This window comes from Purpureocillium takamizusanense, chromosome 7 (genome assembly GCF_022605165.1).
Source record: "Purpureocillium takamizusanense chromosome 7, complete sequence".
Lineage (NCBI taxonomy): Eukaryota > Fungi > Ascomycota > Sordariomycetes > Hypocreales > Ophiocordycipitaceae > Purpureocillium > Purpureocillium takamizusanense.
Genome location: NC_063074.1, coordinates 2,393,051 through 2,415,244, shown reverse-complemented (window position 1 = coordinate 2,415,244; position 22,194 = coordinate 2,393,051). Strand labels below are relative to the sequence as shown.

Genomic DNA, 22,194 nt, shown 5'->3' with positions numbered 1-22,194 from the left:
CTGAAAAATAGTATTAGACCGACGGATAGATAATCAGACCGAAGGTCGAGTCTATTTTATTATATATAGGACCGTTACCTCCTAGTCTAGATAAGATAAAAGATTAAGCAATTTAATACCTTTATTATCTCTTCTACCTATTTTATCTCTTTATTACTATTACCCCTTTTATCTCTATATATCCCTATTTCCCTTTTATCTTTATCTTCCTCTGCTTTTATCCCTCTTTCTTATATAATGCGTTCTTTAAGCGAATTAAGCCCTATTAGCGTATAAGCGCGGGCGCTATATTATAATAATATAGTTTAATTAAGATATCGGTATATATTATAGCGCGCTAGTCTCGTTTTATACCTATATATTAAAAATAGCTAGCTTAGTATTAAGGCGGGGCGCGGGCCTAAAAAAAAGTAAAATAGCTTTATAACTAAAGAAAACCGGCTCTATAAATAGTATTACTTATTATATATAATAAAAGGTAGAGAAAGGTATTTTAAGCTTATTAAATATTTAAGATAATACCTATAATAATATATATAAAGCTTTTTAAATTATTATTATATTATTAATTATAATTTCTTTAAGGATATATAAAAGTCTTTTATAAAGTCTTTTAATTATTAAAAATAGACCCTTTAATATATTTAAGATAAATATATACCTTAACGTTAATAATAAGTTAAGTATTATATTAATTAATATTATAACTTTAATTAAAGGGTTAATAATTTTATTAAGACTATTTATAAAAATATTAAGTCTTATTTTATAATTAATATATTAAACCTTTATTACCTTTATAAAGGCTTAAAGTTAATACTTAAGAATAAAGCTTAAGCCTATATTTAAAAGGCTATTAAATAGCTTTATAAGTAATAGCTAATATACTTAATAAGCTTAATTATATATATTAAATTATTAACTTATATATTTAACTATTAACCTTTTTATTATATAATATTACTTTATTATTACTATAATACTTAAGTAATAGGAATTAATATTATTAAAGGCCTATATAAGTAACTTTTAATATTAATATAGGCTACTTTATAGTTATATAATCTTTAAATACTTTATAGAAAAGTCGCGGCTATAGCGTAATTAACTTACCCTTTATTAATAGTTTAAAAAGCCCTTAATTTATAAGTAATATTAGCTATATAGATAGAAAGTACTAGCCGCATAGATATTCTATATTTTAATTTTTCCTAGCTAATCCTATACTATATAGTCTACTATACCTATATAAGGTTTATAGTATAGGTTAGTATAGGGCTATCTTATTAAAACCGGTTATATAGTTAAGCCTATAATATAATAGGTACTTACGCCGACTTTTAATATTATTATAGGTATTATATTATAATACCTTAAACGCTATATTATAATATAAGTAGCTATTATATAGCTCTTATATAAGCCTATAATTATAATATAGATCTTAGTCTTTTTTTAATATATTTTAATAGCTTACTAATAAATAGCTTATTAATAAGTAGCCTATTAATAAGTAACTTATTAATAAATAGCCTATTATTAATAGTAAGTTTCTTATAGGCCATAATACTAATAAGTTAATTAATAAGATTTTAATATAGGCTAATTAATTAATAAAGTAGCTAATAATAACTTTATTAATATATTAATTCCTTTTTTATTACTTTTATAGCTTTTCGATATCTTTTTAGACCTCTTTAATTTCTTAATTAACTTTTACTATAAAAATAATACCTATTTTATAAAAGCCTTACCTTTTATTAAGTAAGAGATTAATAATATTTCTTAACCTTTATATATTATTTTATATTATAATTATAGCTTAAAGTAAGCCTTTAAAAGTATAAGGCTTTAAAAGATAATATCTTAAAAGCTTAATTACTTTATTAAAATAATAGCTTTAACTATTAAATTTATTAATTAAATATATATATATATAATAATTAAAAGTTAATATAATTATAACTAATCTCTTAATTTATTAGCCTATATTATATTTTATTATTATATATTATTATAGTAATAAAAAAAGAAAAAGCTTATAATAAAGTATAGCTTATAAGCCTAAAAAATAATTAATATTATTTATAAAGTTAACTTAAATTATAGCTTTTTTATAGTAAAGATATTTATAATAATTATTAAGCTATAAAGAAAAAATATTATAATAGCTTTATATTTATATAAGCCTTTATTAAGTTCTTTAAGATCGGTAAAGAAGCTAAAAGTATTTAAGTTACTAAATAACTTAATAATAAAGGATAACTTTAAACTATTTTTTAGACCTACCTTTAATATTATAAAATATAAAAGAAGTTTTTAAAGGTCTTTAATATTAATAATATATATTAAATTAATTACTTTAAATTACCTTTCTTTTAAGTTATTAATATTATAGATTAAAAGAGCCTTATTAATTTTACTTTTAGTTTTATTAATAGCGAAAAAGAGTATTATTTTAATAGCTTATTAAATAGCTTAATAACTTAAGGAAAAGCCTTAATATACTTACCTTAAAGGTTATTATTAAGCTTGAACTTGATTTAAAGTATATATAATAATAAATATAAAAAGGTTATAAGATATTTATTAGCCTAAAAGATTATAATTATAAAGGTATATATAAAGCTTTTAAATATATTATTTATATTATTAATTATAATACCTTTAAGGACTTATAAAAGTCCCTTATTAAGACCTTTAACTATAAATAAGGATATATCTTATAATATATATAAAAGGAATATATATTATAATATAAGTAATAAATAAAGTATTATATTAATTAATATTATAATTTTAATTAATAGATTAATAATTTAATTAAGACTATTTATATAAATATAAAGTCTTTTCTTATAATAAATATAATAGATTTCTTTTAATTTTATAAGTCTTTTATTAAAATAATTAAAAATAAAGCTTAAAAATATAATTAAATAGCTACTTTATATAAATAAAATAATAAAATAAATTCCTTTAATAAATATAGCTTAATAAATTAAGTTATTAAGTTATATATTTAATAATTAACCTTTTTATTAAATAATATTACTTTACCTTTATTACTATATTTTATTAATATAAGCTAAAGCTATTAAGGGATTATATAAATAACTTTAAGCTTTAATATAACTTACTTTATAGTTATATAGTCTTTAAATACTTTATAAAAGAAAATATATTACTTTATAGTTAATTTATTACTTATTAATAGCTTAAAAAGTTCTTAATTTATTAATTTATTATACTATTATTTTCTTTACTTTTTATTTTTAAGCTTAATTATTAATAATTATAAAATATTAAAGATAGCTATTATAATATATATAACTTAACTATTATATTAAAAACCTATAAGTAGCTTTACTTTAATATTATTAATAAAAAGTTAAAGGTATTATAATATTTAAAGCTTATTAATAATAATAATATTAATATTAAGGTAAATATTATATCTTAAAGCTAAGCTTTATAGCTTTAAGCTTTATAGATTTAAACTTAATAATATTAAAGTAAGGGCTTAAGTTAATAGCTTAATTAAATTATTAATTAAAGTTTTTAATACTTAAATTTAAGTATTTATTATTAAGCCTTTTAATTTAAGAAAAACAACTTTAATAATAAGCTTAAATAATTATTATAGTAACCTTAAATAATAAAGATAATATTATTATAGCCTTATAATAGGCCTTATAAGATAATAACGATAATAATAGTATTATAAAATATTTATTATTAATAGCGTAATAATAATATTACTTAAGGCTAATTAATAATATTATAAGCTATAATACTTAATATATAAGCGCTTAGCTTAATATAGAATAATATAGCTTTAATATTAAAATATTAAAAGAAAATAATAGAAACGCTGTTTTTAAGTAAATTAAGCTTTATCGGTAATAAAGTAGATAAAGTTATAAATATAAGCGTAATTAATAAGTAATAATAATAAATATAAGCGCGGTATTAATAATGCCTAATTAAGCCTAATAAAGAGATTTAAAGCGAAAGAATATCTATTTAAATGTAATAATATTATAAGAAAACTATAAAAATGCGTTTTTTAAGTAAATTAAAGCTAATTAGCGCGCTAATATAAGCGCTATATTATAATATTATAATTTACTTAGTATATATTATAGCGTATTAATCTTATCTTATATATATATACCTAAAATAGCTAACGCGGTATAGGGGTAAGGCGCGGGCTTAAAAAAAATATAGAATATTTATATAGCTAATACTTTCTATCTATATAGCTAGTATTGCTTTAATTTATACCTTTTATATTATTAATTTCTTTATTTTATATTTTACTTTAGTATTATTTATTAATTTATTATTATTAAAACCTTCAAGATAATTACCTTAAGATTTATAACTTAACTATTATTAAGAATACTTATAGTTAATTATACTTTAATATAATTAATAAAAAGCTTAAGGTTTTATATTACCTTTAACTAAATAATAATAATAATATTAATAATATTAATAATAATATTATTAAGGCTAATAATATATAATAATATTAAGCTTTATAATTAATATTATAAATAACTTTATAAGCTTATTATAATAGCTTATACTAATAGCTTAATTAAATAATTAATTAAGGTACTTATTTATTAAACTTAAATATAAGATATAATTAATCTTACTTTAAGGAAAAAGGTAATAATAAAGTATTATAATAGCTTTATAATAGGCCTTATATAACGCTAAAGTTAATATTATAATAGCCTTATAATAAGTCTTAAATAATAGCTATAATAGTATTATAAAGTACTTATTATTAATAATATAATAGCGGTATTACTTAAGGCCGATTAATAATATTTTAAGAAATAATACCTATACTTAGATTAATATAAAATAATATAGCTTTATTATTACAATATCAAGGGAAAATAATAAAAACGCTATTTTTAAGCGAATTAAGCTTTATTAAGGTAAATAAAGTCGCGAGTATAAGCGTAATTAATAAATAATAGTAATAATAAGTAGAAATATAATACTAATAGTACTTAACTTAAAGCGGAAAAACATCTATTTAAATATAATAATATTATAGGGAAATAACGGAAATATATTTTTAAGTAAATTAAGCCTTATTAGCGCGTTAATATAAGTAGGCATTATAATAATATAATTTAATTAAGATATTAATATATATTATAGCGCGTTAATCTTACCTTATACTTATATATTAAAAATAGCTAATATAGTTTAAGGGTAGGGTATAGGCCTAGAAAAATATAAAATACCTTTACTCCTAGACCTTTCTTTCTTTATTAATAGTAAAACTTATTATTATATAGTTAATTATATATTAGCTAGCCTTAATTACTTTAATAATAAAGCTATATCTTTAAGCCCTTAAATTATTCTTATATATTATATTACTTATATTAATAAATAATTAATATAGCTTTAAGCTAACTTTAATAAGCGCTTATTAACTTATATAAGTATATTAATAATAAGCCGCTATTAGGTAATAATCTTTATTAGCTAATAAAATAAGGCTTATAAGCTATAGATTAATAGTATAGGGAGGGGCCTATATTAACTATAATTACTTAATTATATCTTTAATTATATCTCTTTAATATTAATAATAAAATTAATCCTTATTATTTTATAAATAAATTTACCGCCTTTAATTTATTATATTAATTTTTTGCCCTATATAAGGTTTTTTAATAAATATATTTCTTAGCCTTAAATAGTCTATTTAGGCTTAATTAATAATAAATAAATAAAACAATAATATAATTATATAATATAATTAAGGATATTAAATTATATAATAATATTTATTTATATTTTAAAGGCGATTTTAAGCTACTATAGCTTTTAAACTTAAATTAGCTATAGAAGTTAAAGCTAAATAAATAAATTTAAAATAAATTAAAATAAGAGACTTATATAAAGGCTCTTTATAAGTATATAATAAGTTTTATAAAAATAAAGTATTAATATTATATTATAATTTAAAAGGATTATAAAAAGAAATAAATAAGTAACTTTTAGATCCCCCTTTTTATATATTTATTTCTTAATATATTACTTAAGGGGTTTTTAATAGCTATTTTATTTTTATCTTTAAGTAGTCTACTTTAAGCCTACTTAATAATAAATAAATAGATAAATAAAATATTATAGTTAAAGTTCCCTATACTATCTTAATATAATACTACCCCTAGTTTATATCTGGGCCCCAGTCTATTTGCTCGGTCTGGTTTCCCTTGCCTTCCATAACTGCTTCTAATTTATCTTCTACCGTAACCCAGCCTTGACGCTTCTGGGAGATGGCATACCGGATGGGATCCCTCCATTCCCGCCACCAGACATCCTCGCTTTGCACGACGCACTTCCTGCCTGGCTCTCCATTCTTGGTGGTTGCGAATGGCCACACGGCTCGTACGACCTCGTATTTGTTCTTGCCGGAAAAGAGGCTAGCAACAGTCGTGAAGAAGTGATTGACCTTGTCAGGGTTCTGAACCAGAACACGACTGTGGGTAACGAGAAACGTCACATCGACCGTGCCCTTGTATTTCAGTGTGGCCACTAGACTGCGTAGTTGGCCCTCAAGCCACGCAACATCGAGGTTGGCGACGACTCGATCGAGTGTAAAATACTTGACGGCGGCTGTGTCTTGGACGAAGCGACGGCACCACTCGTCTAGTCCACCATCGCCAACTTCGGGCAGAACATCAGGTCGCATACCCCCCCGATAACCAACCTCGCCGTCGCCCACGCAGCGGATGTAGTCGATACGGTGTCGCTCGTCGTCTGGAACCAGGAGACTCATGAGGTTTAGCTTAATATCGAAGTCGACGCGACGGCCACGGGTGCCGCGAACTTGAATCTGGGGCTTTGGGGGCACAGTCGACTGGGCTCGGATGAGAGCGGCCAGAGCAGCCGGGTTAGTTGAAAGGTATTCAGCCTTGGATGAAAGAGTGGTTGAGTCGGAGGATAGTTTGAAGAGCGGCGGGGAGTACAGCCTGTAGTCGAGCTTGGGCAAACCCGGGTAGCGCACGGGGCTCTTGGGTACGTCGGTCTGCTCATCGCGGCGATGCAAGTCGCCCGTTGACGGGCCAGAATACGGTGGCGGCGTCGAGACCGCCGCCGGATCCTGGGCCGCGGGCGGGGGCTGGGCCTCGTTTGACGAAGCGTTCACATTCGAATCATTCTTCTCCATGGCGAGATGTCTCAAGGCCAGGTATGTTTGGCAGGACGGAGCAGCACCACCGCCTGGGCGCGGATGGACAGAAACCTAGGCATAGGCTGAGGGGCAGGTTGAGCCCGTGTGCACTGTCGGTGGATTGGACGACCGCCGTAACAGGATCTGGTCGAGCGGCGGCCAGGCAGACGGGCAGACTATCGCGGGAAGTGCAGCGCTTCGAGGTGACGGGGGCGTGCGGCTGTTGCGCCTCACGTCATGGTGCGTGTTGTAGGAACACGAGGTGGTTGATGGTGGACGACGAGGCAAAGAGGGAGGAGTTTGTGGCGCCCGGGCCGGCGGAACCTACTACTGTAATAAGAATGAGCATTGCGTGGTTCCAGTCTGACTGGAGCAGGTGGACGGACGGACGGACGGACAGGGGGATTGGGGTTGGTGCTTGGCAGGTGGAAATCCAACAAGGCGGCGCGCGAGGCTGACTGATGCGTCCGAACCGAACGAACACGTCGTATCCATCGTTCCTGCACTCAGGTAATGTCAACGGAACTCGGGATTGCCATCTCTCTACCCCTCCCTCACCCGTCCCGTCCACTCACTGCCTGAAACACAACCATGATTACTAGACTTAGTACTCGTATCCCAACAGGCGACACGGCCCCATGGATCCTTCCGCGCGTCAGTCGGTGCAGCGAATCGCCACCGTGACAGTGACACACACCCTGCGAAAGCGCCTTTCAGAACGTGCCTCGCAGGGCTTCTTATCCGGCCTGTGCCCAACTGAGCTCCTCGACGTGACATGACTCAGCGGGAAATACATAGCCCTTCACGTCGCCGTCGAGATGACTCACGCCGGCGCTGGCTGCGCAACAATGCGCAAAGCCAAAAGTCGTGGTGAGCGTCTAGGAAGGACTGGAGCCACGAAGCCAAGCCTTGGTCGTGCAAAGAAAGACACGGGTATTTGAAGGGACGAGGTGCGGCGGCTGTGGACAGCGTCAAGATCGCAGATGACCACCACCCTCCCCTCCCTGCCTCGTTCTGGCCGAGAGACCGACCTCGCCGCAGCCCGTCCAGCTCCAACACCTGTCATCATCTTCCAGCAGCAGCCACTTGTCGAGTTCAAGCCTCTTGCCGTGGCCGACGTGGCGACAAGTCTCATCCATGGCGACAGCGTGCGATCATGGCCCGCCGACAAGTGCGCTCCCGTTGGAGCCACCGTCATCGTTCGACACTGCCCTCTGCCTGCTGCCCCCGAGTCACCTATGGCCACGTCTCGACCGTGTCCGGAGCCTCTACGATCCGGCATATGCGAAATGGCCGCCTCATGTGAATCTCATTTATCCGTTTGTGCCGCCAGAGCGACTCCCCGGTGTAGCGCAGCTCTTGTCAGAGGCGCACCTCGACAACATCAGCGTGAGCCTGTCTAGCGCAGATGCCTTCATTCATAGGAAGCACAACTCCGTCATCCTTCGTCCCGCCAAGCCTGATGCTGTCTCGTGCCTTCGCACTCAGGTCTGTGACGCCTTGGGCTGGGCGCCAGGCGATGCCTACCAGCCTCATATGACTATCGGCCAGACCACGGACGCTCAGTCGGATGCTCACCGCTTCCTGCTTGAAAAGGCCCAGTTGCTGGCACCCGTCGCCTGGGACGTCACATGGCTTGGCATCATGATACGGGAACCCTCATCGCGGCGCATGACGCCTTGGGCCCAGCTCCACCTCAACCCACCTCGTCTGCAGCGCCCGGCTCAAGTCCTCGGTCTCACGGCCCCCGTCCCGGATTCCGAGAAAGGAAGCAGTTGGGCGGCCGTTCAGTCACAGACCACATACCACTTCCAATCTACTGAGCGTGAGTGGGCGCCGCTCTCGATCGGTGCTCATACCGCCACCGGGGAAGACCGAAGCTTGGTCGTTGCTTCCTACAATGTTCTAGCTGAGTTTCAATGGCCCCCGAGCTCATCGCGCTACCCGGATCTCATCAGAAATATCCTCTCTGCGAAAGCCGTTGCAGACATTCTCGTTCTCCAAGAAGTCACGGACCACTTCCTGCCGTCTCTCCTCCACAACAGCCAGATTTCTGCGCGCTATCCATTCTCAACCCACGGCCCTGCCCTGTTCGGCCCACTCCCCAGTCATCTCAATCTTGTCGTCTTGAGCCGGTTCCCCTTTCGCTGGGAGTACCTTCAGTTCCAGCGAAAGCACAAGGGTGCCGCCATCCTGTCCTTTCCCACTCTTGACTCTCACACACAGAATGAAGCCCGGATGCCGCTCATTCTGGCAGCCTGCCACTTGACTCAAGGGTTAGCTGACGGAGCTGTGGTAGCCAAGAGAATCGAGTTGCAAAAGCTTCTAAAGCACCTCTCGGACCGCTACCACGCCCATCCGCTGATCGTCGCTGGCGACTTCAACATTGTTACGTCCTCGTACACTGTTGACTCGGCCCGACAAAGGCAAGACCTATCCTGCCACGGGCTCCAAAGTCTTGCCGAGATCCAATCTCTATTCACCGAGGTCGGGCTCGAAGATGCCTGGCTACTTACCAGGCTAAGCATGGGAGAGTCCTCAAGCGCTGATCGAGATCTCATGACACCACAAGATCTGCATGAGGGCGAAGAGGGCGCAACTTTTAATCCACGTACAAACCAGCTAGCTGCGCGATCGGTTGGCAGTGGAACAAACAATAGACCGCAGAGATATGACCGAATCATGGTCAGCTCCAGTCTGGCGCTACGCCCATGTGGTTTCAACATGTTTGGAGACACCTGCCCAGAGGCAAGTGACCACTGGGGCATTCGCTGTCTCCTTCAGCGTCCAGTGGCTGACCGGCCAGCGGCCCAAGCATTTTCTGCCCGGCCTGTTCCTGTCCGTTTGGTCAGATCGCCAGCCACCCTTGGTGGTGCCAATGAGATTAAAGACGCACTGTCCTCCCAGGGCTCCTTACCTGGCGATGCAGAGGAGATACTTCGACAAGAAGCGATCGCACTGCTTGAAGGGGTTTTGCAGGCCAAGGACTCCCAAAACTCAGAAGAGGACGCACAGCCAATGACCACATTGGTGCTTGTCCCCGTCGGCTCATTTGGACTGGGCGTATGGACGCCGTCGTCGGATATGGATTGCCTATGCATCGGGAGCATGTCTTCCAAGGTTTTCTTCGCCGTCGCTTCGCAGAGGCTCAGAAAGGCAGCATCACAAGGTGTGAAGATCCTGCGGCGTGTGAAGGCCAACACAGGCACGATGCTTGAGCTTGATGTACTGGGGATCAAGTTTGATCTTCAGTACTGTGCCGCGGGCGCTATAGCCAACAGGTATATATCGCCCTTTGCCCCGTGTCATTGATTCTATCTATGCATTGGTATGTGTTCTCACACTCCCGCGCCTTCTCAGCTGTCCCGACATCTTCAAGCGCCCGCCTTCAGATCCCGCATTCGTACTGTCGATGCAGACCCTCGCCAAGCTGAAACCCGCAAGAGACCTTTACTATCTTCGGAGATCCATACCTGATATGGCTCAGTATCGCCTTGCGCACCTCGTTATCAAGGAGTGGGCCAAGTCGCGGGGCCTGTATGCATCGAGATTTGGCCTGCTAGGGGGCATCCACATAACAGCAATGCTTGTACCCGTTCACAAGGTTTTGGCCGCCACACACGGTCCATTGTCTACAGCCGACCTGGTCATGTCCTTCTTCCATCACTATGCTAACTTTGACTGGGAGTCCAACTGTATTTTCGACACTCACTTTCATAAGGATCTGAAGTATCGGCGCACACCTCGGGAGCCACTTTGCCTGCTAGGTTGGCATGGGCCCTCTCTCAATACCTCTTCAAACGCATCGAGACCAACAGTACACAGCATATCCTTCGAACTCAAGCGCGCCAATCGACTTCTGTCGGAAGAGGGGATGACATGGGCTAGCTTCCTGAAGCAGGAGACTCGACAGCTTCCGATCAGGCTACATTCGCACGCTGCAGGCGAGTTTATTCTGCGATACAAAAGCTACGTGAAAATTGATGCCCGCTATTGGGGCTCGTCGCAAAGCAAAGGCAGACGCTATTTCGGATGGCTCGAGTCCCGTTTTGTTAATCTTCTAGTTGGTGAGGCACCGTGTATGGTCACCCACGTCGCTGACCTTATCTGACCCGAGATGGCTTGCATAGACCTCGATCGCAAGGTTCCCGCTCTTAGAGCTCGAGTTTGGCCGGAGATTTTTACCGACAGGACATGCAGCACTTCGACTACGACAGAGCGCGACGGATGTTACCTGATTGGTCTTGAGTGGCGCGACAGCGACATTGCCGACGTGCGGAAGGAACAGTCACGGGACACCAAGCGCCTGCTTGGAGCAGTGCTTCGAGACTTTGAGGCCCGAGTACAAGGGGACGAAAAGTACTACGACAAAGATTGCTGTTGGGTGCTGGTGTCAGAAGCCGACGGGAAGGGGGTGCGTGACTTGCAACTAGAATCGACTGGCGCCAGCCATGACGCGTGCGGTGATACAGACTCGGAGGGAGATTCTGACAGCGAAACTGATGAGGATGCTGAGCGCTGCAGGAATGAGCAGCACCAGAGCATGCGAGTTAGTGGTGGAGGCAAACTGGAAATGCTCCAGCCCCAGCAGGCGACAAAGGGGCCGACCAGCCGTGGCAAGCTTCGATCAGCATCCGATGTCATGAACCGACTACGCTGGGACACTGCCATGGACCCTGGAGACTACATTGTAGGCTACGAGGATCGATTCACGGGGGCCAGAGAGAAGCCGCTGGTACAGTGGAAGTCTGAACAGACAGACGAGGAGTTTATCCCGCAACATCGGATTCTCTATTTCAGGTGTAGTAGCACCGGAAACGTCATCTGGGAACGACGGACGCGGTTAGATCATGTATTTGGCAGTGGAGCTGGCTCACACAGCAGTATCTAGCCCGTTCATTTCATTTTCCTTACGGCAGACGGGGCGAGCAATAGGACGGCATGTGAACGAATGCCCACATGGTGGTGCTCCGCTCGCCAAGTGGCCCCTTTCTTCGGCTCTCAGCCAGATTAGCTGTACAAGACACCGGTTTCTCAGCCCGGTTGTTTGAAGGTGACGTAAAATAACAGCTACTGCAACTCAATTACATGGCCGAGAGGAACCAACCCCGTCGAGGAAAGCCACTCAGCAGAGGGAACCCCGTGTTTGCTATCAGACGGAGAGTGGACAGCTCGAGACTGGAGTAGCCGCCTGAGGGGGGAAACGACAGGCCCTCTCCAGGACAGAAGCAGCGACTTTCAGGCAAGTGCTGACCACCTGTTCCGTCAAGGAAGGCCGCTCTACCACTCGTTGGGTTGTGATTATTTGGCGAACGCTCACCCTGTCTCATGACGAGAGGCTGAGGAAGACGGCTGCGATGGCCGACTTGTCGTACTTGACGTACTTGCCCTTTCCTTTGTCAATTTCATGATACCGGTCCCAAAATCGGTCGTACAGCGGTTGCAGCTTTTGGCGAATGTCTTCGCCGAACATGGATCGCACCTCACGCTCCATGTGGTAGGACCGGTGCTTGGAGACCATGTCATCAAAGGCGCTATTGAACTGGGAAAACTTCTCTTTGATCTTATCCTTGTCTTTACTGCTCAGGCCCTTAACCACAGACGCAGAGTCTGCCTGTCCGGATGTCGGTCGCTGCGTACGGTTGGTGTGAATGGTATCAAAAAGATAGACCGAGAGATCTTTGCAGATGTCAGTGTAGGATGCAGTGGCCTTTTTGCGCCACTGGTCGAGCAGATCAAGCCGCGGCTCCAGCAGGGCGTGAAGTTCAGAGTCTACAATGGCTCGCTGGATGATGATGATATTGTTGGCAATGAAGACACCAACGAGTGACTTGGCCCGGAGGACAGCGCGTGCTTTCTGGTCCAAAGCGGAGAGCAGGGCGTCAATGGTATCCAGGCAGTAGCGCGAAAACAGGTCCTCGCCGTCCGCGCCAATATCGAAGGAAGCTAGGCTGGGGATTGCATTTGTAGAGCGACCGCTTTGGCTTGTATTGGCCTTCCAGCCTCCGTCACCTAGAGAGATCATGATGCCTGAAATTGGTCGCAAGAACTCCACCATGGCCTGCAGGCGCTGCATAACCTCTGATACTATGGGCGTTGGAGCGCCGTCAGAAGGCAATCCCTGTAGGCTGCTGACTTTGCGCCTGGTCTCTTCGAGCAGCTCGGAAAGAGAGGACTTGGCGGTCTCGCGAATAGGCTTCAGAACAGCAGCCAGTGCCGGTTTGAGTTCGCCAGTTCTTCCGCCCACGTTTGCGGACATTGTTGATAGGATTTCGGTTACCTCGTATGCGAGATAACAGTCTGTGGTGAGATGGGCTTTTATATGGTTATTCAGTTCCCGAACGGTACGGGCGAGTTCGTTGAGCGCCGCCTGGCACGTAGATTGGAAGACGTTGCCCCAATCATCACGCGTGAAGATGCTGCATATGTTGTCATACTCTGACATGAACATGGCCTCCATGGCCTGCGCGTAGGTACCTATGCCGTTGGTTCCAGCACGGTATATGGCGCCCGGGTTTTTCTTTTTGGCAGTACTAACGCTGGCGGCGGCCAGATTCGCCAAAGAGGTGGAGAGGTAGGGGGCGCGAATGTCGGCATAAAGTTTGACAGTAGGGACATCGTGGCCCATGCCTTGACCGTTTGAGGACAGATAAGAATGTATCAGGCCCAGGCGGGCGATCTTATCTTGGTGCAGGACGGGAAATTGCTTGTCCTTGGTGATGAAGTGAAGGGGCTCAATGGTTCGGGGCGTTTCTGCCCGGAGCAGTCTGTCAAAGTAGGCTTCGAGCTGAGAGTTGCCAGCCTTGATGAGGCGAGTCAAATCGGCCATGGCGTTGTGATTGGCGCGCAGGTTGGAAGCTTGCATATCGGCATGGGACTTATTGAGGCGCTTGATGGAGGCGAGGTAGGTGGACAAGCCGACCTTCTCGGGCCCAGCCCGAACAATCTGCTCCTCGTCTTCCTTGCTATCGACAGACTGTCGAAGCCGGCCGATGGCGGCAAGTACAGCGTCGGCGTCTGGTACACACAAGTCTCAGCAAATTGAGCCGCATGCGAGACCATGGGGTGAATTGGGTGGCTTACTGTTCCCCAGCAGCTGGAGGCGCTTTGTCTCGCCGCTGAGCGGGCCGGCCACCTCACGAACGCTCTGGCCGGACGCATCGAGACGGCCCAGACAAGCCTGGATCTTTTTGGTCAACTGTGTCGTCTTGTCGAGGCGCGAGTTGAGCACATCAACTTCGGCCCGAGCCTCCTCGTCAACGGCGTGGCGGGTCGGAGGCGCCATGAGTCCGACGGCCATGGTGGATGGGCGACCTAGTAGGGTTCGATGCCGACGCAGCGATTTCAACGCGAGGTGCCGCGGGGAGGCCAGCCGTGCCTCTCGCTGGAGGGGACGAGGCAAGGGGCCGGTGGTGGTGAGGGTGTTTAGGTACTAAGTAGGTAGTCAGCACGTCACTTTGTCGGGAAAGCGGGTGGTGGTGGTTCATGTCTGGCTGAGTTCACGTTCAGGCCCGATGTGGCTTTGCCGTAACCTGGGGCCCCCAAGTTCGGGCACACCCACTTTCGGGCACCCTATAAGAATAGATAAATAATTCCATTATTAATTAAATAGAGTAACTATTAAGCTAGTTTCTTAGTATAAAATACTATATTATATATAATATATAAAAGTTTTTAGTTTTATTTTATATCTTTAATTTTAAATTTATTATAGATTTTATAAATTTTTTAATTAATTTAAATAATAATATTAATAATAAATTAACTATATTACTTATAACTTAATATAAAATATAATTAATTTTTATTAATATTTTATATTTATATCTTAAAGCTTATTTTATAATATTTATTATTTATAGTTAATTATAGATTTTTAATTATATATAAAAAAAAATTTATATATAAAATATATAAAATATAATATATAATAAGATATTTTAACTATATAATTTAAAATAAAATATAATTACTTTTTATTAATATTTTATATTTATATCTTAAAGTTTATTTTATAATATTTATTATCTATAATTAATTATAGTTTTTAATTATATATATAAAACTTATTATATATAAAAATATATAATATATAATATAAAATAAAATAAAATATTTTTATTTTTATAATATATAAATTTAAATAAAGATATAAATTTAATTTTTTAAAATAATTTTATATTTTATATATAAGGTATAAAATAAAAATAAATTTATTTTTTTAAATTTTCTTAAAAGAAAAATTTAATACCTATATTAAAATATATATAACTATTTATATTAAGAAATAATTTTTTTACTTAATAGTAAATATTTAATAAATATATATTTAAAGAAATTAACTTTATATTTATTTTCTATAATTAATAATAAATTTATTTATTTAATTAAGGTTTCTTAAGAATATCTATAGAATTCCTTAACTAAATCTATAATATATTTTCTAAAATCTATTATTAATTCTATATTATATATACAAAAGAAATTTACTTATATCTTTAAAGCTATATTAATAAATAAGTTTAATAAAAGAAAAACTTATATAATATAATTTATTTAAAATTATTAAATAATATAATACTTTTTCTTTAAATACTTAAGATATTTTATTAAAAGAATTTATTTCTTATTAAATATATTATATTATTATATTGTGATTATATAATATTAAAGAATTATGTTTTTATAGTCTTTATAATATTTTATATTTAGCTTAATAATTATATTAAGGCTATAATTAATATTACTAGACTTTTACTTTAGGTATAGAGAGGTGCCCGAAAGTAGGTATGCCCGAACTTAGGGCTCCTACGTTAGGCGGAGGGGCCTTTTGGCTCAGGCACCTCGGTAGGTGCCCCGGGTACCTTCTGCGTTAACTGCCTACTAGATTGACCATTAGATTAACTGCTAGTTTGACCGGCTACCTCTTATTTAGTACCTGTCTAATAGTCAGTTTGGCAGGCACTTTGGCAAGGGTCTATTTGCTAACCAGGCGCCCGTCACGATAGGCACCTATTAGAAATATAGCAGGCGTTCAGCGATAGATACGCTGTAAATTCCCTGCTATAGTGCTGAGCACTGGGCAAGGCTGAGGTAAGATATACGGGGCCCCCATGCATCGAGTGGCCCCCCCAAAATCCCTTGCCTGCCTAGGTTTAAAGTGGTACCTACGGACCCACCCATCCATAAACCACTTTACGCGTCCGAGGAACGCGTTTCGCGTCGCGCGTTTCTACTGGCCTGCCGAACCACCACCGCCCTTCCCCCCGTCACTCCATGAGCCACCACCAACGACTTTTTTGCCCGCCACATCAGATTCTTGGCTCGCCTCAACTGCGCATCGCGACGACGACGAGCCTGCACTGGAATCCTCTCTCCTTCTGCATCAGGAGGCCTGTTTAGCACGTTCCTAAGGCGGGCACTTCTCGCCACGATCTCAACCTCTCGCAGCGCACCGCTCGCCTTGGGCGGATTACGAGGACAACATCAGAGCCATGGACTCGTTCATGCTGCAAGACGAAGGCGTCCGCGATCGTATCCGCCAAGCCGAGGAATTCCTAGATCCCAGTGCGCTACATTCCACGTCCAACTTTGCTGCGGACCGTGGCTGACCCCCGCTCGAATGCAGGTGATCCGCATGCGCGCAGCTACAGATCGGACATCATTTTGATGCTCCAGAAGAACCAACGCCGTCTGACGGTCAATCTCGATCATGTCCGCGACCACAGCAGAGAACTCGCTCAGGGCGTCCTGCAGCAGCCCTTCGATTATATCTTGGCCTTCAACCATGCCCTGAAAGAGATTGTTCAAGCGATACCACAAGCCCGGCCCGACCAGACGGCTCGCGACACCATGTACTACTGCGCTTGGGCGGGCAGCTTTGGACTCAATTCGTGCAATCCCCGCACGCTGTCCTCCCAGCATCTCAACCAGATGGTGTCCATTGAGGGCATCGTTACACGATGCTCCCTCATCCGGCCCAAGGTCGTCCGCAGCGTGCACTACAACGAAGCGAAGGACAAGTTCCACTTCCGCGAGTACCAGGACCAGACCATGACCAACGGGGTAACCACCTCCAGTGTCTATCCGCGGGAGGATGACGACGGAAATCCCCTTGTCACCGAGTACGGGTTCTGCACATACAGAGACCATCAGACAGTCTCAATACAGGAAATGCCCGAGCGTGCGCCGGCTGGTCAGCTGCCGCGTGGTGTCGATGTAATCCTTGACGACGACTTGGTGGATCTTGTCAAGCCCGGTGACAGAGTCCAGCTGGTGGGCATCTTCCGTACACTCGGCAACCGCAACACCAACCACAACAGTGCCCTTTTCAAGACCATGATTCTTGCAAATAATGTTGTTCTCCTGTCCTCGAAGTCCGGCGGTGGTGTTGCGACTGCTGTCATCACGGACACTGATATCAGGAACATCAACAAGGTGTCCAAACGGAGAAATCTCCTTGAGCTACTCTCACAATCCCTGGCGCCTAGCATATACGGCCACGATTACATCAAGAAGGCCATACTTCTCATGCTCCTCGGAGGCATGGAGAAGAACCTGGAAAACGGCACGCATCTCAGAGGCGATATCAACATCCTCATGGTCGGTGATCCATCCACGGCCAAGTCACAACTCCTTCGCTTCGTGCTTAATACCGCCCCGCTTGCCATCGCCACTACCGGCCGCGGATCGTCCGGTGTCGGTTTGACAGCTGCTGTGACATCAGACAAGGAGACAGGGGAAAGGAGGCTCGAGGCCGGTGCCATGGTGATGGCTGACCGTGGCGTCGTGTGCATCGACGAGTTCGACAAGATGTCGGATGTGGACAGGGTCGCAATTCACGAAGTCATGGAGCAGCAAACCGTCACCATCGCCAAGGCTGGCATACACACGTCCCTCAACGCTCGTTGCTCTGTTGTCGCGGCTGCGAACCCTATCTTCGGCCAGTACGACCCCCACAAGGATCCTCACAAGAATATCGCCCTTCCAGACTCTCTACTGTCCCGATTCGACCTTCTTTTTGTCCTGACCGACGACATTGAAGACACAAGGGACCGCCAAGTATCCGAGCATGTGCTTCGCATGCATCGGTATCGCCAGACTGGTAGCGAGGAGGGTGCTCCCGTGCGCGAACAAACCGCCCAGTCTCTTGGTGTGTCCGCCGATAGCCAAGCCGCTTCTCAGGGGCCAACCGAGGTTTACGAGAAATACGACGCCATGCTCCACGCTGGTGTTCCACTCACGTCTGGCCGCGGCGTGAACAAGAAGCCGGAGATATTAAGCATACCGTTCATGAAGAAGTATATACAATATGCTAAGACGCGTATCAAGCCAGTCTTGACGCAAGATGCCTCGGACCGAATCGCCGAGATTTATGTCGGTCTTCGCAACGACGAAATGGAGGGAAATCAGAGGCGAACTAGCCCACTCACCGTGCGCACCCTTGAGACCATTATTCGACTCGCTACGGCCCACGCCAAAGCCCGTTTGTCGAACCGAGTCGAGGAACGCGACGCTGCAGCCGCCGAGGCCATCTTGAGGTTTGCTTTATTCAAAGAGGTGGTTGAGGATGAATCACGCAAGAAGCGGAGACGAACACACGCCACTAATTTCGCCTCTTCGAGCGAGGAAAGCTCCGACAGCGATGATGAGAACGACGAGCATAGAGAGCAAACAGCGGGTACCTACCGTGGCAGTCAAAGGAGGCGGCTTGTGACGCGCTCCCAAACAGGCGCGTCGGCGTCAGCAGACATTGAGCAGGCCAACGACGCGGACGCGGGCACTTTAGACGTCGCAGGGGTCTCACAAGCTCCCCGTCGGTCAGGCCGCTCCAGGAACGGCACCTCGCAGTCGCAGACATCCTTTGCCTCGTCCCTACCGGCTTCGCAACTGCCCTTGGAGACGCAGGATGAGGATCAGGATGACGAGGAGATTGCTAATGGCGCCGGTGCCCTAAACATCGATGACGACCGTGACGATGACGCTCCTATCGCCCCCGAAAGGGTTGCCGTTTATAGGACAGCTCTGGGACAGCTGCTCAGTACTGAACTCTTCGAGGACGACTCTGCGTCGCTGGCTGCAGTTACCGCTGCCGTCAACGCCAAAATTCACGATCGTGACGGGGGTGCGTTCAGCAAGGGAGAGGCTGTCAAGGCTCTCAAAGAATTGGAGAAACTGAACCACATCATGTGAGTTTCGATATCGTCGAGTGACATGTCCTTTTTTTCGGATGCGTTCGAGAGCTGACCGACCTGCACAGGTTTGCGGATGGTGATTTGGTGTATAAGATATGAAGAACATGGCGTCACGATCTTGATTTTTTGCAGCGGTCGACGATCGTCGTCCGTATCTAAGACGAGCCCAGTAGTTCGGCTTCCCCGGGCAGAGGGCAGTTATCTGCGGCCGGCTGGCACTCGAAAGAGGGAAGGGAAGCTCTTGGCGATGCTTCCTTGGCAGGGAGTCGTCTCATGTGATAGGCCATCCAGTAATTTTACGGACCAGGTCTGAGGAATTGAATAAATCAGACAGCTGTGTGAGCATTGCCTGCTCAGGAGCTGGCCTATGGGATATCACCATCCAGAGCTACTACATGTGATGAAGACTTGAAATGCTGAAGCCGCCGGCACACGCTATCCCCATTCCACGTCTCAGATCCGTCTGGGTTAGCCGCCAGAACGGGCATGCCCACCTGCTCTATTGCAAAGCTGGCAGCCACGGAACCCCATGCTGCCGCCTCCATAAGTGTGTGACCACGAGCCAAAGCAACAGCGAGGCCGCCGAGGAAGGTGTTGCCCCCACCGGTCGGGTCGACGACGCTTGCTGGGTTGCGGTGGTAAGGCGGGATCCAGTACTCGGTGCCGGCAACAACTTCAACCTCGTCGCGTGCGATGGAGCCGTCCTCATCTTGGAGGAGACCGGCGAAGAGGGCTTCCATGTCGGTATCGGGCCGAAGTCCGCCATGGGCATGATTCTTTCGTGGCCGGGGTTGACACGTGCTTCTGCGGCCTCCGTTCTTTGCGACGTAGCAGCCCTTGTCCCCGGCGCGTACGACGAGAGCGTACGACTGAAGGGGCATGCTGGCCAACAGCTGCTCACAGGCACGCTCTACGGCCGATGCTGAGATCTGGCCCGTCTCCGGGTCAATGCCGTCGTCACCCATGAAACCGGCGAGCTCGGCATGGTTGGGGCTACAGATGTCGACGTGGGGCAGGGTATTCGTGCAGTTGAGGAGCTCTTCAGGGGTGCACAGGTCGGGGACCGGCTCCCAGACGAATATCGGCTTTGTGTACGAGGTATCGCGGCCAGTGAGTTCTTTGCGGCGGGCAGTGATTTCGGCGACAAGCTCTTGACAACGAGTGGGCGAGCAAATGAGGTGAAAGGAGCGAGAAAGCAGGAGAGCCGGTGTGAGGTCGTGTGCTGTAATGCGCTTTTTCGGTGTCGTGTATCTAAAGGCTCGCCTGTCGGCTGGGCCTTGGTACCCATTCCAGCCGCGGGTGGTGAGGCGGTCTGGGTCCTTCCGGATGATGGCAGCGGTGGCCCAGCTGTCAATCAGGGTGGACATGGCTGGGGGGAAATCGGAGCCCTGGTCCACGATCCATCCGACGGAGTATGACAGTGGCGGCGGTGAGAAGAGCCTCGCTCCCAGAGCCGAGTAGGATCCGGCGCCGCCGAGTATATCTCGCACGGGGGGTGTCGGTAGTTTGAATTCTATTTCATCTGCGACCAGCGTTGTTAATTTTTGACGACGAGAGGGCAGTTTGCCGCGGGGAGTGAGGTATGCTGTGTGGACGCTTGCGCCGCTTGGGGCCTCACCGATCAGGAACATGCCCATGGTGACGAAGTCCAGTTGGGGGTTATTGTCCACCCTTTCGAGGACGGCGTCGTCCCTGGCCCCGGGGGGTTGTGCTGTATCCATTGTGGCAGTCCCCGACGATGTGGATGGCGAACGTGGTTGACGGAAGGGGGTGCAAAGCTGGGTGTCGACGGAGGCATGTGGGCAAGTGACAGACAGACTGGACTTGTGCGGTCACTAAGGTACCTTGGGTAGTCTAATTAGTTGACTCGGCCAGCGGTGCCGTGGAGGCCATGAATTGCGCAAATGGTGATGTGTTGGGCGGTTTGGGGTGGCCGCCGCCGCCGCCACGTTGTCGCCGTCGCCGTCGTTCCGATATTGTCCTGGCAGACCACGGCCCGATCTGTTCAGGCGGTGGATATGCGGACGGGTCGCCTGCCGTTGCACCTTCAGTCCATTACCTAGACCGGGTGCCACCGTCAGCACAAACAGCTCAGGTACCCGTGCTCAAGCGCGCCCGTTGCATGTTGCGCCCCGGTATCCTTGCTTGCTTGGGTCCAGATTGTTTGGCAGCGATGGCGGGCAGCAGGGGGCACGGGGGTTCCTTCACCGACACCAGGAGGGGCGCGTAACAAAATAGTCTCGCCACTCACACTACCCTGGAGTCGGTGGTTGTGGGCGCCGTTGATCTTGGTGCCGTGCTCACCGCACCGTCGAGTACTGCCCGGTCTGCTGTCATGTTCCATGCATGAGCATCTCTGCATGTGAGATCGTTGGGTGGTGACGGCCTACCACTCTATGGACGGGCGGGAGTCGTTCCTCGATTTCATTCTAGCCACCCATTGCTATGATATATATATAGATTACTAGAGACAATTAAAGAATACGGAATTCGCCGGACCGAGGACGCCCGGGCTAATATATATACATATATATTAATATTAGTAATTTTAAATACAGGTCAAAAATAGTTATTATAATACTTTAGTTTAATATAAAATATTTTCTTTAAAATATATAATTTAAAAATAAGATTAAGAAAATAATATCTAAGATAAGGTTATTTTATTATAAAAACAATATAATATTACTTATGTAATAAACTAAAATAATTTACGGATTAGACTATATATATATATATATATGTATATATATATTATACGTTACACTCGCTATAACCCCCGCC

The 22,194-nt window shown here is 42.9% G+C and overlaps 5 protein-coding genes across 5 annotated transcripts; 2 read left to right on the top strand and 3 right to left on the bottom strand.

Moving 5' to 3' along the window:
* Window positions 1-6,083: 6,083 nt before the first annotated feature.
* On the bottom strand, window positions 6,084-8,139 carry JDV02_008025 (uncharacterized protein). The gene has a single exon (XM_047989582.1). It carries the CDS (start codon window positions 7,211-7,213, stop codon window positions 6,212-6,214), a length of 1,002 nt encoding a protein of 333 aa, XP_047845585.1. The 5' UTR covers window positions 7,214-8,139; the 3' UTR covers window positions 6,084-6,211.
* JDV02_008024 (uncharacterized protein) lies at window positions 7,702-13,431 on the top strand. Its single transcript, XM_047989581.1, has 4 exons — window positions 7,702-7,726; window positions 7,819-10,497; window positions 10,577-11,283; window positions 11,347-13,431. Exons 2-4 carry the CDS (start codon window positions 8,354-8,356, stop codon window positions 12,105-12,107), a joined length of 3,612 nt encoding a protein of 1,203 aa, XP_047845584.1. The 5' UTR covers window positions 7,702-7,726; window positions 7,819-8,353; the 3' UTR covers window positions 12,108-13,431.
* On the bottom strand, window positions 12,026-14,702 carry EXO70 (exocyst complex component exo70). Its single transcript, XM_047989580.1, has 2 exons — window positions 14,300-14,702; window positions 12,026-14,233 (listed from the first exon to the last, which is right to left on the bottom strand). Exons 1-2 carry the CDS (start codon window positions 14,514-14,516, stop codon window positions 12,543-12,545), a joined length of 1,908 nt encoding a protein of 635 aa, XP_047845583.1. The 5' UTR covers window positions 14,517-14,702; the 3' UTR covers window positions 12,026-12,542.
* A 1,798-nt stretch (window positions 14,703-16,500) lies between these two features.
* On the top strand, window positions 16,501-19,784 carry MCM3 (DNA helicase). The gene is made up of 3 exons (XM_047989579.1): window positions 16,501-16,783; window positions 16,845-19,404; window positions 19,476-19,784. Exons 1-3 carry the CDS (start codon window positions 16,711-16,713, stop codon window positions 19,507-19,509), a joined length of 2,667 nt encoding a protein of 888 aa, XP_047845582.1. The 5' UTR covers window positions 16,501-16,710; the 3' UTR covers window positions 19,510-19,784.
* Window positions 19,419-21,828, bottom strand: JDV02_008021 (uncharacterized protein). The gene is made up of 4 exons (XM_047989578.1): window positions 21,801-21,828; window positions 21,662-21,737; window positions 21,029-21,469; window positions 19,419-20,932 (listed from the first exon to the last, which is right to left on the bottom strand). The coding sequence occupies exons 3-4, from the start codon at window positions 21,129-21,131 to the stop codon at window positions 19,776-19,778; spliced, it is 1,260 nt and encodes a 419-aa protein (XP_047845581.1). The 5' UTR covers window positions 21,132-21,469; window positions 21,662-21,737; window positions 21,801-21,828; the 3' UTR covers window positions 19,419-19,775.
* Between the last annotated feature and the right edge of the window lie 366 nt (window positions 21,829-22,194).

Bases quoted from the DNA above. Each gene is read 5' to 3' on its own strand.
- JDV02_008025 (XM_047989582.1), bottom strand. From the start codon at position 7,213: ATGGAGAAGAATGATTCGAATGTGAACGCTTCGTCAAACGAGGCCCAG.
- JDV02_008024 (XM_047989581.1), top strand. From the start codon at position 8,354: ATGGCGACAGCGTGCGATCATGGCCCGCCGACAAGTGCGCTCCCGTTG. The intron at 10,498-10,576 runs GTATATATCGCC...GCGCCTTCTCAG, and splicing joins GCGGGCGCTATAGCCAACAG to CTGTCCCGACATCTTCAAGC. The intron at 11,284-11,346 runs GTGAGGCACCGT...TGGCTTGCATAG, and splicing joins TTTTGTTAATCTTCTAGTTG to ACCTCGATCGCAAGGTTCCC.
- EXO70 (XM_047989580.1), bottom strand. From the start codon at position 14,516: ATGGCCGTCGGACTCATGGCGCCTCCGACCCGCCACGCCGTTGACGAG. The intron at 14,234-14,299 runs GTAAGCCACCCA...TGTGTGTACCAG, and splicing joins CCTCCAGCTGCTGGGGAACA to ACGCCGACGCTGTACTTGCC.
- MCM3 (XM_047989579.1), top strand. From the start codon at position 16,711: ATGGACTCGTTCATGCTGCAAGACGAAGGCGTCCGCGATCGTATCCGC. The intron at 16,784-16,844 runs GTGCGCTACATT...GCTCGAATGCAG, and splicing joins CGAGGAATTCCTAGATCCCA to GTGATCCGCATGCGCGCAGC. The intron at 19,405-19,475 runs GTGAGTTTCGAT...CGACCTGCACAG, and splicing joins GAGAAACTGAACCACATCAT to GTTTGCGGATGGTGATTTGG.
- JDV02_008021 (XM_047989578.1), bottom strand. From the start codon at position 21,131: ATGGATACAGCACAACCCCCCGGGGCCAGGGACGACGCCGTCCTCGAA. The intron at 20,933-21,028 runs GTGAGGCCCCAA...CGCTGGTCGCAG, and splicing joins CATGGGCATGTTCCTGATCG to ATGAAATAGAATTCAAACTA.